General features: G+C 41.7%; 1 protein-coding gene across 2 annotated transcripts in view; it reads right to left on the bottom strand.

Annotated features, from left to right (window-relative positions):
* tmem117 (transmembrane protein 117) overlaps window positions 1-16,252 on the bottom strand; it is a 99,799-nt gene that overhangs the window by 39,296 nt on the left and 44,251 nt on the right. Inside the window, exons 6-8 of one of the 2 annotated variants that reach the window (XM_055934508.1) lie at window positions 15,145-15,304; window positions 7,059-7,188; window positions 86-3,654 (exon numbers count right to left, since the gene is read on the bottom strand). In XM_055934508.1, the coding sequence (XP_055790483.1) occupies window positions 2,978-3,654; window positions 7,059-7,188; window positions 15,145-15,304 (967 nt within the window). In that variant the 3' untranslated portion in view covers window positions 86-2,977. Of the gene's footprint in view, window positions 1-85; window positions 3,655-7,058; window positions 7,189-15,144; window positions 15,305-16,252 lie in introns of those variants that run through there. The other variant, XR_008760799.1, reaches the window with a different exon arrangement.

Raw genomic sequence — 16,252 nt, 5'->3', positions numbered from 1 at the left:
GCACTTTTGGTCATGTAGTGTATCTCACATGGATATTCTTTGTCAACCCCACAAAGTATAATTAAGGGCACGTCACACTAGCATGTAGCAAAATGTATTCATTTTATTGATAGCATTATTCAACGGACATTTATTGTAGCCAACATGTTAAAAAGAGATATCCTTTGTTTATTAAAAAACACACAACCACACAAGGATGCAAACTATCTGTCAGTTATGCAATACAATACCATGTATAACAGCAGGGGGAACATTCAGTTTCACCCGAAGCACAATACATTACAAATATATCACTAGATTACTTAAAGTGAGATAAACACACTCATTTAGCCATTGCCCCATACATTTAGCAATTTGTTGCCTGTTGCACAGCCATATCTCCAAAATGAAATAAGTTGAGCTGTAATGAGGTCTTTGATCTGTAAAGTGTAGAGGGGGATCACTGAACCAAGGACCACCACTTATGTTGACTACATTGACCTCTTCACAGAATTGGCCATCCTCACTCTCTCTGACACACACACACACACACACACACACACACACACACACACACACACACACACACACACACACACACACACACACACACACACACACACACACACACACACACACACACACAAAGGCATTGTTAGAAAACACTTCAATAACAGAGCGTTGGTATACAGTAGTCACACACCTAACGTATGTGATATAACAACTTTCACAACTCATAAAATCTCCCACTATCTTTTGCTTGTCAGCTGTAAGTAAATAGGTCACATTCTCTATGTGTCCTTCTCAAACCAAACCATGACCCCAATACTGGCTTTGAACCAGGGTCGTAATTGTGGTACATACAGTATTCTGCTGGGGTATATGATATGGGTGCAGCAGTTAGATTTGGTGAACTTCTCTCCCCTTGTATAACAAAAGCACGTTTACCAGGCCAAGGGCAAATTACCTTTCATTCATTTGCATTTGTTTGAGTATAATGACCAGATAGATAAGCGACCATGAGGTGACTTTTGTTTGTTATTTGAAAATAGATGATGCCTAGGAGCTATCTTACATCCAGAAAATAAATAGCTCATCATGATATTATCATCATCAGAGGTTTAGAAATCCAGTCATTTCTATGAATACAAGAAAATAAACGCATGGAGATGGGATATGTGAGAATTATCAAGGATAACAAATTAATTGATAAATCAGTCATGAAGTCTGAAAGGGTTAACGTAGTCAAGTGAAACACTGAAAATGAACAAGACAGACACATACTATCAGACATCTTTTGTTTTGCTGCAGCTATAGACTGTAAGCTATAATACTGTATTTTGGATGTGGTGGGTTATCAAGGCACCTCTTCAGCTGTAAAACTGCAGTGTTACAATAAACTAGCCATGACAATTGGGTGTCATGCATTGCGAGACCTTGGGACTATAAGGTTTTTATCTGAACTGTTGGTAAAAAAAAAACTAATTATTCACATAAGAGTTGCTCTTTAGGAGGTCCTTCACATGTAAAATATGTCAGATGTGAAAAAGTCCATTCACCATGGAAAGAATATCTGAAGGTTTAATCTGCGCAAACACCTTTGAACTTGGTGCTGTAAGGTACTATCTGCAATCCAATCACACAAGACTGGGTTGTCAATCAAAAACTATTGTTTGTAAGGTGATATACTTTTTGAGTCATGAAAGAGGAAGACATCACAAAACAGTTTTGAAATCTGGGACTTGAAAAATACTTATTATCTCAAAACCATACATTTTGCAGATAGAACCTTATAGCCCAAATTCCTCGATTATTGATATCATAGGTTCTGGTCCTCTTTTGCAATGACTTTGATTTTTTCCATCACTTTTACAGAAGAATGGCCATCACTTAAGCCCTTTATGGTAAAAATAAATAAACACAGGTGCCTTAGACCATGTTTAAGGCCCATTGGAGAGGCATTGCTGTTTATATCTTGTTCTATATCAATACGAAAAACCTCCATGGAAGGAGTATTTCACCAAAATTACTAACGTACAGTAAAACATTTGATTGATAACTAGGAAGTAGTTTACTGACTTTGGGTGTCAGAGACCAGAAAAATATGTCTGTTTACTCATCCAGCGCAATGATGCTATTAGGATATATTGTATTTGTCATTTTAGTGAACTATCAGTTTATCAAATGTGTGATGAACATTAACTCATATATTTGATGATGTGATTAGAAAGAAGGAAGGGTATTCTCTTTATTTAATCCTTACATGATTGTACTTTTCTTTTGAAATTGAAATATTTGCAACATTCTGTGGCAGATAGAATCTTATGGCTGAAGCCAGATTGACATCTCAGAACCATAAGGTTCTATCTGCGTTTGCACCCCCCTAAAAAAAAAAAAGATTTACAAATGTCTTATTGATACTCTGCAATTTAGGTACCTTTAAGGTGAGGACCTTAATAGGTTATGAATGAAGAATTCACTACAAAACAGTTCTGAGATCTGGAATGTGAAAACTTTGATGCTCGATATCTCAGAACTATTCTTTGCGCCGATAGAGCCTTATAGTCCCGAGGTCACGATCAACTGTAGAAGTAGTTCTCCCACATAGGCACCAAAATGTGTCACGATAAGAAAATACACCTTGCTATTAGAAAAAGGTCAAATCAAGCGATAGCACCATGTTGACAATATGACTTTGCAGTGAGCGTTTGTCATTGTGTTGGTGTCACCTTAGAGATCCTATAAACACGGGCTTACAAAAAGACTGGTCGCAAAACCAATAGTCCAGAAGAACCCAAGAGGCCAGTGTAGCTACATCCTCTGCTGTAGGAACACTCAATTAGTGTTGTGTTCAATATCCACCCAGACTGAAAAGATCTGGACTGAAATTGTCTTTCAGTTTGGTCTTAGTCTCTATTCTCTGGTCTCATGTCGTCCCTTCAGGCTATGTGTCTGTCAGCAGCAGACAGTAGCAGTATTTCCCCTAAGGGCAGTAAGGTCAGGGCGGTGACAGTTTACTGACTTCAAAGGAAACCGCTGGTTCTCCCGTCTCCGCGCTGTCAATGACTATGCTGGGGTGCGTCTCCTGGGTCTCCGTGGAAACAGGCGAGATGGAGTTGGTGGAGTTGGCGGTGTGCGGAGCCAAGTGCCCGTCCACTGACAGCAGCATGGGGGTTCCGGAACGTTTGAGCGTCTCGCTCATAGAGATGTGCACCTCCTCTGGCGTGACGCCCATGTCCTTACTATACTCCGACGGAGACTTCCTCTTAATCCTCTCGTACGTCTTGTCCACCTGGCTCTCCGGGAAGGTCTCGCTGTCCTGGAAACGTCCCAGCAGCCAGATGAAGAAGCCAAAGAGAACAAAGGCAGCCAGGCTGGGGATGAAGGCCAGGCACTTGATGTCCAGGCTGGCGCCCACGTAGCGGCTGTGCAGGAACATGTCCCGATGGACATACGAGCGGTTGGTCAGCGGATCTACGTTGCTGGAGCGCCACTTGTAGGTGAGCGTGCTGCGGTTGAAGTCGCCCAGCGTATGGGGCTCCTCCACGGTGAAGATCTTCTCCCCTGGACCAACGTACTGGCCGTACTCATAGGGCTTGTAGAAGATCTGGTTCTTCCACATGTTCAAGTCCAGGATCAACACCAGGAAGATGATGCCGTAGTTGAACCACTTACCTGCAGGGAGAAAGAAACGGTGTGGCAGTTACAGTAACTTCTTTATGGCAAAATCCAGATGAATTGTATATTGTATTGTGCCCAAGCAGACTTTGACATGTCCTTTCATTCACTGATTGCTGTACTGTTGGGACAAATTATAAAGCTTTTATGAATCGAATTCATTCAAGGTAATCAATTCACAAAACACAGAAAGACAGACAGTATGTGTGTTAAGGCATTTGCAGGTACTAGGTCCAACATTGACTCTTAATGAAATGAGGTCATTACAGTAATGGTAGCAATCTCTCTAGGTTTACTTATCTAAAGGCAGATGATTCCCTGGGTACATGTGACACCATTCCCTCCCTTTCCTGAGACGCAACACCGTTGATAAGCTTTTAGTCAAAGCAGTCACATAGTGTAAGACCATTAACATAATGCTAAATGAGTGTGCGATGCATTAGGGTTAACAACCTAGTGTAAATCAGGGAGCGTTTGAACAGTTTAACATTCAGCATGGGAACATTAGTTTCTCTCCACCTTGATGGTTGTCACTGGGAGCATGCTGTGGAACGTAATGAAACATGGGTGATGGTTTAAATGGAAGAGTGTACTCTCTGAGAATATGTTTGACTGTGTGATCACGTAACCGGTGTGAGTAAGACCTTTAAACAGGTTAACATTCACTAGGCCTCTGGGCTAGACGGATTACCAGAACACGTACTCAAAGCATGCGCTGACCAGCTGGCAAGTGTCTTCACTGACATTTTTAACCTCTCCCTGACTCAGTCTGTAATACCTACATGTTTCAAGCAGACTACCCTCGTCCCTGTGCCAAAGAACACCAATGTAACCTGTCTAAATGACTACCGCCCCGTAGCACTCACATCTGTAGCCATGAAATGCTTTGAAAGGCTGGTCATGGCTCACATCAACACCATCATAACAGACACTCTGGACCCACTCCAATTCACCCCAATAGATAAACAGTGTGGAGTGCAATAGAGATTGCACTCCACACACAGCCCTTTCCCATCTGGACAAGAGGAACAGCTATGTGAGAATGCTGTTCATTGACTATAGCTCAGCCTTTAACACAATTTTTTATGAGTGCTCCTGTACTCCCTGCTCACCCATGACTGAGTGGCAGCGCCTGACTCAAACCCCATCGTTAAGTTTGCCGACGACACAACGGTGGTAGGCCTGATCACTGACGATGATGAGACAGCCTATAGGAAGGAAGTCAGAGACTGCCAGGACAACAACCTCTCCCTCAACGTCAGCAAGACAAAGGAGCTAATTGTGGACTACAGGATTGGCATGGGCACTCAGATCCTCAAAAAAGAAAACAGCTGCATCATTGAGAGCCTCTAGACTGGCTGCATCACCACTTGGTATGGCAGCTGCTCAACATCCGACCGCAAGGCGCTAGAGAGGGTCGTGCGGACGGCCCCGTACATCACTGGGGCCAAGCTCCCTGCCATCCAAGACCTCTATACCAAGCGGTGTCAGAGGAAGGCCCTAAATATTGTCAAAGCCTCCAGCCACCCAAGTCAGAGACTGTTCTCTCTGCTACCGCATGGCAACGCACCAAGTCTGGAACCAACAGCAGGACCCTGAACAGCTTCTAGCCCCAAGCCATGAGACTGCTAAATAGTTAGTTAAATAGTTCACCAAATAGACTATCTGCATTGACCCTTTTGCACTAAAGTTTTTTACTCATCACATACGCTTCTGCTACTGTTTACTACCTGTCACTTTATTCCTAGTTATATGTACATATCTATCTCAATTACAAACCCTGCACATGGACTCGGTACTGGTACCCCTTGTATATGGATTGTTACTCATTGGATCTATTACACCTTTGGCAGCAATTACAGCCTCGAGTCTTATTGGGTATGACGCTACAAGCTTGGCAGACCTGTATTTGGGGAGTTTCTCTCATTCTTCTCTGCAGATCCTCTGCACAGCTATTTTCAGGTCTCTCCAGATATGTTCGCACCAGTCTGATGTCCTGAGTGCTCTGGAGCAGGTTTTCATCAAGGATCTCTCTGTACTTTGCTCCGTACAGCTTTCCCTCGATCCTGACTAGTCTCCCAGTCCCTGCCGCTGAAAAACAGCCCCACAGCTTGATGCACTGGTTTCCTCCAGACGTGACGCTTGGCATTCAGGCCAAAGAGTTCAATCTTGGTTTCATCAGACCAGAGAATCTTGTTTCTCATGGTCTGAGAGTCCTTTAGGTGCCTTTTGGCAAACTCCAAGTGGGCTGTCATATGCCTTTTACTGAGAAGTAACTTCCGTCTGGCCAATTTACCATACATGCCTGATTGGTGGAGTGCTGCAGAGATGGTTGTCCCATCTCCACATAGAAACTCTGGAGCTCTCTCAAGAGTAACCATCGGGTTCTTGGTCACCTCCCTGAACAAGGCCCTTCTCCCCCGATTGCTTAGTTTGGCCGGGCGGAAAGATCTAGGAAGAGTCTTGGTGGTTCCAAACTTCTTCCATTTAAGAATGATGAAGGCCGCTGGTGTTCTTGGGGATCTTCAATGCTGCAGAAATGTTTTGGTACTCTTCCCCAGATCTGTGCCTCCACATAATCCTGTCTCGGAGCTCTGCGGACAATTCCTTCGACCTCATGGCTTGGTTTTTGCTCTGACATGTACTGTCAACTGTGGGACCTTCTATAGACAGGTGTGTGCCTTTCAAAATCATGTCCAATCAATTGAATTTACCACAGGTGGACTCCAATCAAGTTGTAGAAACATCTCAAGGATGATCAGTGGAAAGAGGATGCACCTGAGCTCAATGTCGAGTCTCATAGCAAAGGGTCTGAATACTTAAAAGTATTTCTGTTTTTATTTTGAATACATTTGCAAAATTTTCTAAAAACCTGTTTTCGCTTTGTCATTATGGGGTAATCGCTGCCAAAGGTGCTCCTGAGTGGCGCAGCGGTCCAAGGCACTGCATCTCAGTCCTAGAGGCGTCACTACAGACCCTGGTTTGATCCCAGGTTGTATCACAACCGGCCATGATTGGGAGTCCTATAAGGCGGCGCACAATTGGCCCAGCGTCATCCGGGTTAGGGTTTGGTCGGGGTAGGCTGTCATTGTAAATAAGATTTGGTTCTTAACTGAATTGCCTAGGTAAATAAAGTTTAAAAAAAAAATAATAATAAACAAAGTACTGACTAAAGGATCTGAATACTTATATAAATGTGAATTTTCCATTTTTTGTATTCAAGAAAATAGCAACATTTTCCAAAAACCTATTTTCACTTTGTCATTATGGGGTATTGTGTGTAGATTGATGAGAATTGTATTTTATTTAATACATATTAGAATAAGGCTGTAACGTAACAAAATGTGGAAAAAGTATAGTATGTTTTGTATGTAATACATGTTGCTTGGTAATGTCCGTACCTGTGATATGGATGTGGTACTCCTCTTTGAAGATGCTCTTGCAGACAGGAAGTTTGAACTTGAGCTGTGTGGTGGACATGCCAGGCAGGTTCATATCAAGGTCGCCCATGAACTGAGGGAACTCCCAGTCCTGAAAACACATCCCAACAGACTATATTTTATTTATGGTTTATTTGAATAGGGACAGGTACAAACACATGAACACATTGCATACTACAGGAAAAGGAGTACCGAACACGCCCCCATTCTCATCGATGGGGTTGTAGTGGAGCAGGTTGAGAGCTTCAAGTTCCTTGGTGTCCACATCACCAACTAACTAACATTGTCCAAGCACACCAAGACAGTCGTGAAGAGGGCAGGACAAAACCTATTCCCCCTCAGGAGACTGAAAAGATTTGGCAAGGGTCCTCAGATCCTCAAAAGGTTCTACAGCTGCACCATTGAGAGCATCCTGACTGGTTGCATCACTGCCTGGTATGACAACTGCTCAGCCTCCGACCGCAAGGCACTACAGAGTGTAGTGCGTACGGCCCAGTACATCACTGGGGCCAAGCTTCCTGCCATCCAGGACCTCTATACCAGGCGGTGTCAGAGGAAGACCCTAAAAATTGTCAAAGACTCCAGCCAACCTAGTCATAGACAGTTCTCTCCGCCAAGCCATAAGACTCCTGAACATCTAATCAAACGGATACTTAGACTATTTGCACTGCCCCCCCCCCCCCCACCCCCTCTTTTACTCCGCTGCTACTCTGTTATTATCTATGCATAGTAACTTTAATAATTCTACCTACATGTACAGTTGAAGTCAGAAGTTTACATACACCTTAGCCAACTACTTTTAAACTCAGTTTTTCACAATTCCTGACATTTATTCCTAGTAAAAAAATCCCTGTTTTAGGTCAGTTACTAGCACCACTTTATTTTAAGAATGTGAAATGTCAGAATAACAGTAGAGAGAATTATTTATTTCAGCTTTTATTTCTTTCATCATATTCCCAGTGGGTCAGAGGTTTACATGCACTCAATTAGTATTTGGTAGCATTGCCTTTAAATTGTTTAACTTGGGTCAAATGTTTCAGGTAGCCTTCCACAAGCTTCCCACTATCAGTTGGGTGAATTTTGGCCCATTCCTCCTGACAGAGCTGGTGTAACTGAGTCAGGTTTGTAGGCCTCCTTGCTCGCACATGCTTTTTCAATTCTGCCCACAAATGTTCTATAGGAGTAAGGTCAGGGCTTTGTGATGGCCACTCCAATACCTTGACTTTGTTGTCCTTAAGCCATTTTGCCACAACTTTGGAAGTATGCTTCCATTTGGAAGACCCAACCAAGCTTTAACTTCCTGACTGATGTCTTGAGATGTTGCTTCAATAAATCCACATAATTTTCCTGCCTCGTGATGCCATCTATTTTGTGAAGTGCACCAGTATCTCCTGCAGCAAAGCACCGCCACAACATGATGCTGCCACCCCCGTGCTTCACGGTTGGGATGGTGTTCATTGGCTTGCAAGCACCCCCTTTTTCATCCAAACATAACGATGGCCATTATGGCCAAACAGTTCTATTTTTGATTCATCAGACCAGAAGACATTTCTCCAAAAAGTACGATCTTTGTCCCCATGTGCAGTTGCAAACCGTAGTCTGGCTTTTTTTTATGGCGGTTTTGGAGCAGTGGCTTCTTCCTTGCTGAGCGGCCTTTCAGGTTATGTCGATATAGGACTCGTTTTACTGTGGATATAGATACTATTGTACCTGTTTCCTCCAGCATCTTCACAAGGTCCTTTGCTGTTGTTCTGAGATTGATTTGCACTTTTTGCACCAAAGTATGTTCATCTCTAGGAGACAGAACGCGTCTCATTCCTGAGCGGTATGACGGCTGCATGGTCCCATGGTGTTTATACTTGCGTACTATTGTTTGTACAAATGAACATGGTACCTTCAGAAGTTTGGAAATTGCTCCCAGGGATGAACCAGACTTGTGGAGGTCTACATTTTTTTTCCTGAGGGCTTGGCTGATTTCTTTTGATTTTCCCATGATGACAAGCAAAAAGGCACTGAGTTTGAAGGTAGGCCTTGAAATACATCCACAGGTACACCTCCAAATGACTAAAATTATGTCAATTAGCCTATCAGAAGCTTCTAAAGCCATGACATAATTTTCTGGAATTTTCCAAGCTGTTTAAAGGCACAGTCAACTTAGTGTGTGTAAACTTCTGACCCACTGGAATTGTGATACAGTGAATTATAAGTGAAATAATGTAAACAACTGTTGGAAAAATTACTTGTGTCATTCACAAAGTAGATGTCCTAACCGACTTGCCAAAACTATAGTTTGTTAAAATTGTGGAGTGGTTGAAAAACAAGTTAATGACTCCAACCTAAGTGTATGTAAACTTCCGACTTCAACTGTACATATTACCTCGACTAACCAGTGCCCCCACACATTGACTCTGTACCAGTACCCCCCTGTGTATAGCCTCGCTACTGTTATGTTACTGCTGCTTTTTAATTACTTGTTCCTTTAATTTCTTATTCATATTTTTTAAACAGCATTGTTGGTTAGGGGCTTGTAAGTAAGCATTTCACTGTAAGGTTGTATTCGGCGCATGTGACTAATCACATTTGATTTGATTTGATACACAATCATCCAATGCTTTGCACCATACTGCGTGTAGCTCCCGCTCATTTTTAACAACCATCCCAGGAGTCCATTTGATCAGAAGTCTTTCGTAGTGACAGATTTTACTGAAGTAAACAACATGTAACATGTAAGACCAAGCATAAAATCAGAGACAACAATACATTATGTTCCAAAGTGAACAACAGGGATTTCTTTTCATGGTACTTGCTAGGGATTCAGGGGAGTTGTCTATTGATGGGTAAGGTACCACAGAGGTCAAAAGCCTAACTGAGAGCTGCTGTGCACAGTGTGTTTACAGGGCCCTGTACTGTGCCTTTATGCATTTGGGGTTCCTCATGTCAAAACACATCACAAACCACTCAATATAGACATCACAAACCACTCTGTGCCTCCTTAGTCCCTGATTGGGAAAAGTCAATACAGACTCTGTAAGATCAATGAAATATGCTGAAGATAACGTCTGGGAAGAATATGTGTGTTGAACAGACAGAGAGACATGCTGTACGTCTTAGATAACCCAAAGATCTTTCTTTGTATGCATAACGGCCTTTCCCCCGATCATGACAGTATAGCCTACACTGAAAAACTAAATGGAGTTGTTTAAACTAAATATTCTTCATTAACTGGTTTACTCAACTTTTAGGTCAAAGTGTTATCTGAACTTAACATTTTTTGTTGGCCCAAAGTTTTGTCTACTTAAAATGATGTGTTTGCTCAAATTGTCTCATACGTTCATTCAATTATAAATTATTATTTGGGCATCTTACCAAAAAAAAGGCTGTGGATTTAGTTACACACATGCTTTTATCATACAACTTTTCAACTTACATATTTGACACACATGATTACATTGTGTATGTTCATATACATATAGAAATTAATATTCAAGTTGTTCTCACCTGGGATTTGAACTCAAAACCTTGTGGTTCACAGCATTCCACTCTTCCTCCTACTCCACCACATATGTGTCCATAACTGACTTCACCAGTATTGCTACACTTTGCACTTCAAATAAAATCTCAGCACTGTTAAAAGTACACCCAAGAATAATTATTTTCTTTATCATAGTGATTAAGGAGTAACATAAAAAATAAATAAAATTGCTTATATAAGTCAATTGAATCAATGAATAGAGAATAGTCAGATTAACTGACAGGGTTGGGTAGGTTACTTTCTAAATGTAATATGTTACAGTTACCTGTTCAAATTTGTAATCAGTAATGTAACTTTTGGATTACCCAAACTCAGTAACATTATCTGATTACATTCAGTTACTTTTAGATTACTTTCACCATTTGAGGCATTAAAAAAAAGACAGAAATGTATATTACCAAATGAATAATTTATCCTATTGCAGGATAAATCAATGTTAAAGTTTACATAGGTGGTCATATATGGATGTAAAATTGTACTTTATGGGTTGGTTATGTAGGCTTCTTCTAACCCATCACTTTCTACTACATATCATAATACAATTAAATTATATTTTTACATTAAAAACAAAGTCTATCAGAATTCCAGTCATTCCAATAAATGGTATACCCCTTGATCTTCAAGAATAGGACTTTTTTTAACAGCATGAATTAGATTGAGCAATAAAAGCCCTACATTTATTCCATAGGCTGGGATTCGCACTATGTAGCTGTTGCAAGATCACATTTTTCAGTGGCTGTCCACTGGTTTTAAAAACAATGATTGATAGGCAGCTTAAACTTATTGAATTCAACCATTATTGGGTTCAAATAGACGTTTAGATTTGTGAACAGCCATCCACAAAACAAATCCGTAAAGCGCAAATAGCTAAATGAGAGCAGTAGTGTGATTCACATCACTGCGCAATGTAGATATCAATAATAGGTGATATCCGTATCGCCGTAGACTACACCACTGCTGTCGTCCTTACTTCCAAGCGTTTATTCAAGTTGGTTAATCTTTGGATGCCGACAGCAGTCGCACCATTGGAAGACATAACTTGGACTGTAGCCTACAAAAGCCTATTCCTGCTCTTTTCCCGCGATCCATCAAACACATTTCGTGTGTCATCATAGTGGTCTCTGACTTGTGGTCAGACTCGCTCAGGTGGAACAAACTTACATTTGTGCCTTTTTTCAATGCTGATTTGAATGTCATTGTGAAAACAGAGAAGTGTCAAATAATTGTTTTTTGCAAACATCCTTTCTGAATTTAAAAGTAATACTCAAAGTAATCTAGTTTTTCAAAAGTATCTGTAATCTGCTTACAATATTTTTGCTGGTAACGTAACGATTACAGTTACCCTTTTTTGTAATCCCTTACATGTAACGGATTACTCCCCAAACCTGTTAACTGATAATTGCACAGACATGGTGGTGTAGCAGGAAGATTGGAATGCCATGAATCAAGAGGTAGTGAGTTCAAATCCAAGGTGAGGACAAGTTGAATAATAATGACTGTATAAATGAACATGCACAATTTTACCATGCATGTCAAATATTGAAAACATTGTATGTTAAAATCACTGTTTGTGTGTGTTTAACCAGCTCCACAGCCTTTTTAGTTAAGATGCACAAATAATAATTTCCAGTTGAATGAACATATGAGACAACTTAAGCAAACACATCATTTTAATTTGACTGAATTTTTGAAAAAGTTTTCTCAAGTTGTAGCTAAGTAGCTAAGTTTTGGCAACACATTATTTGTTTGTTCAGGTAACACTTGGACCGAAAAGTTGAGTAAACAAAAAAAGGGCTGGGGAAGCAATTAACTTACTTAATAATATTTTTTTGAAACAACTAGATTTGTGGTTGTTCTTTTTTAGTGATAGTTATTTAACTAAACAGCAGCCATTTTCAATACTTACAAATGGAATACCATTTCATATGTGAGGATATGAATATAGATATTCCCCCCTAGATATTAATTAGGACTTCCACTTACTGATGTATACTTTGTTTCCTGATACAGTCCCACTAATAAGGATGACATTTAAGCAATGTGCCCCCTCACATGAAATAATAAGTCTCTAGGTGAGCATGTGAGAACAGTGAGCATGCACGCAACACACACACAGACGCGCACGCGCACGCACACACCACACACTCACTCGCACAAGTCTTTAAGTCTGCAAAGTTACACACACACACACACACACACACCTGGAAAAAAAACCTGAAGAATATACTAGACTATCAAATACCCAAATAAAATAAAAGCCTCACAAATCTCCATCAGCTGGGAGGTAAATCCAGCCCAGTCCGTTAATTGTGTCTGTTAATTTCTCATGGAGGTGAGAGATTAACTACCAGCCACAACACGCCCACATGAAGGTGAATGAAGCCATTTGGAATGATGTGGGTCGGAATGGCGGAAGGAGGAGTAGAGAGGTTTTTATTGACTATGCCACAATAGAGTGCAATGACAACAGGCCTCAGGTCCATGTGAGCGCTAACGGTTATTTATTTAAACCATAAATAACCCTATTAAACGTGCGTGCTGTACACAGCGCAGAAAATTAGAGGGGCTACCTATCATAAACAAAGGCATCTGAATGAGAGTGAAATACAGCCCAGCGGTGAAAAACAGGAGTGATGTGATTGGTAAGTAGTTGGGTACTGGCTGAGGCTAGAGAGTCAAATGAGGAAGTCACATTATGGAGACTGCAGTAGTCATATGGGATGACGTCTGAAGCAGGAGATGGGAGCTCCAACTGACAGCTGGCGCAAAAAAACTGACCATTACGCATTAGCCTGTTTCTGCGAACAGAGGGGACACCAGTGAAAAGCAATGAAGCCTATTCAAAAGACAAAAAATGATACAACGAATAAAACTTGAAACAACGAGAAAAACAGCCATGTTAATCAGAAATAAGTAATTCAACAGTTGACTATGTAATACGTTATTTAAATATATCAACTGAATGACTGAGGTGAGCAATAACAGGATATAGCGATTTAGTAAGTTATTGTAGCTACAGATAAATCATTGTTTACTAATCATCATAGCCCTGTAAAAACAAGAATTGTGCCATAACCACAGGTATCGACTCTGAAGAGTAAGGGAGACGGAGGTATTTTTGTATTTTTAATTTAACTAGGCAAGTCAGTTAAGAACAAATTCTTATTTACAATGACGGCCTACCCCGGCCAAACCCGACGATGCTGAGCCAATTGTGCGCAGCCCAATGGAACTCCCCATCACGGCCGGATGTGACACAGCCTGGAATTATTACACAATAATGTGTACAGTCATCCATGAGAAGCTACTAATTATTTATTACATAAAACATATGGAAACAGACAATTAAGGGCTACTAGATATTAGACTATGTAATCCTTTAAGCAATAAGAAAGCGGATAAAATATGTCTATTAAACATAAGTAGAAGCCTGACTGAATTAGGCTTCAGTTCCAAACCACCCAGTCTGTATTTGGCTTGAGGCTACTGTGTTGAAAGCCTTCTCTCCTTGAAACACCGCTATGCATTTTCTACCCAGACAAATACATTTTGCATATTCATGAGTATGCCACTGACAAACACTTTACTGATGTATAGGCTCCTGTGGGATGGAGGGATGGAGGACATTGAGTGGAAAAAAGGAAAGAAAACATGAAATGTTATAAGTCATCATTAAAAAAGGCCCGGGTTCACAGAAGAGGAGAGCACGGGTAAGTCCTGGATAGAGGGATGGCTGGATAGAGGGGTGGCTGGATAGGGGGGTGGCTGGATAGGGGGGTGGCTGGATAGGGGGGTGGCTGGATAGGGGGGTGGCTGGATAGGGGGTGGCTGGGTAGAGGTATGGCTGGGTAGAGGTATGGCTGGGTAGAGGTATGGCTGGGTAGGGGGTTGGCTGGGTAGGGGGTTGGCTGGATAGGGGGATGGCTGGATAGGGGGATGGCTGTATAGGGGGTTGGCTGGATAGGGGGATGCCTGGATAGGGGGATGGCTGGATAGGGGGATGGCTGGATAGGGGGTTGGCTGGATAGGGGGTTGGCTGGATAGGGGGATGGCTGTATAGGGGGTTGGCTGTATAGGGGGATGGCTGTATAGGGGGTTGGCTGGATAGGGGGATGGCTGGATAGGGGGATGGCTGGATAGGGGGATGGCTGGATAGGGGGATGGCTGGATAGGGGGATGGCTGGATAGGGGGATGGCTGGATAGGGGGATGGCTGGATAGGGGATGGCTGGATAGGGGGATGGCTGGATAGGGGGATGGCTGGATAGGGGATGGCTGGATAGGGGATGGCTGGATAGGGGATGAGGGGTAGAGATATAAATCAGAAGCAGCAGTGGGTGTGTAGTCATGCAGGCTCTGACTGATCAAACGTCTTCCTCTCTCGCTCTCTCAACCCAGTGCCGCAGTGCCCCTGTGACTGAGGGAGGGGTGAGGAACGGAAGAGATAAAGGGGAAAAAAGAGGGGGAGAGTAATGGAGCCAAGCTAGTTTTTAATTGGCCATGGGGGAGCCCCTACCTGCATGACAATGAGCAGGTCAAAGACCAGGATGAAGGAAGCCAGGAAGGCCCTGGAGACCTCGTCGCTAGGCAGAAAGCCACGGTTCAGGTTGTCCCAGCTGATCCAGTCAGTACTGATGACCAGCAACACCACCGACGTCAGAGTGATCAGGACCGTCCTGGAGGAGTGAGGAAGTAGAATTGCATTAGTTTCCTGTTAGTCACGTGGGTCACTCCACAGATTTACTAATTACCACTTTATTAGTCCATTTGTTACAGTGGACAATGATAATTTGTCTTCTGCTCATTTCTCTAAAGTACACAACATCAATACTATAATAAGAGGAGCTCATCATAGGTATATGTAAATATTGACATTGGTTACTAATTCTCTTAGGTATCATTTTATGTTTATCTGTGTGTTATTGACTTTGGATTTAGCAAAACTCTATATTTTGCTCTTCTTTGTACTTGTTTCAATGTCATTCAGTAATTATTACGTTGGTGTTGTGTGGGTTGTTCCATCCCCATGGTAACTGGCTGCATTGCAGATAGCTAGCGCCAAGCCATATCATGTTTCAAATGTTGTTTTTTTAAAGTGGATTATTTTTCGGCACTGTTATTGTGATTTATCCAGATTAATTGCTGAACAATTTCAAGATACATTCCTCAACATATTCATCAATTATACTTTCTCCTCAGTATTTGAGATGATGGCTCGTCAGAGTACAAATTGATTGTGACCGTCAGACTGGAGGCATCCATCAACAAGACAAAGGCTTCCAGAGTAGCCACTGAGACTACAGGTATCTCCCTTGCATCCTAATAGAGGAACAATCAATTGAAGAGTGTGGCTTTTAATTTCAACGTATTAGTCATTCATACGTATGAAGAGTTTCATTCCAAAACTCGATATATACATTTTCAGAAATGTTGGTAAATTAGCTTTTATTGTTTAAAGAAATTATGAAAGATATTGATCAGTTTTCACTATCTAATCATGGCATGGGGTGTTCAATGACAGACATGTACGGTATTTGTTTCAAATCTATCACTTGACGGTTTGCTTTCAAGGAGACAAATTATCATGTTTTTTTGTTGCAAGACGCTATATATCCGCCTACATC

This window comes from Salvelinus fontinalis, chromosome 9, assembly GCF_029448725.1.
Source record: "Salvelinus fontinalis isolate EN_2023a chromosome 9, ASM2944872v1, whole genome shotgun sequence".
In the NCBI taxonomy this organism is placed as follows: Eukaryota; Metazoa; Chordata; class Actinopteri; order Salmoniformes; family Salmonidae; genus Salvelinus; species Salvelinus fontinalis.
Note: the sequence above shows the minus strand (reverse complement) of the source record. Positions and strands in the feature narration are given on the sequence as shown.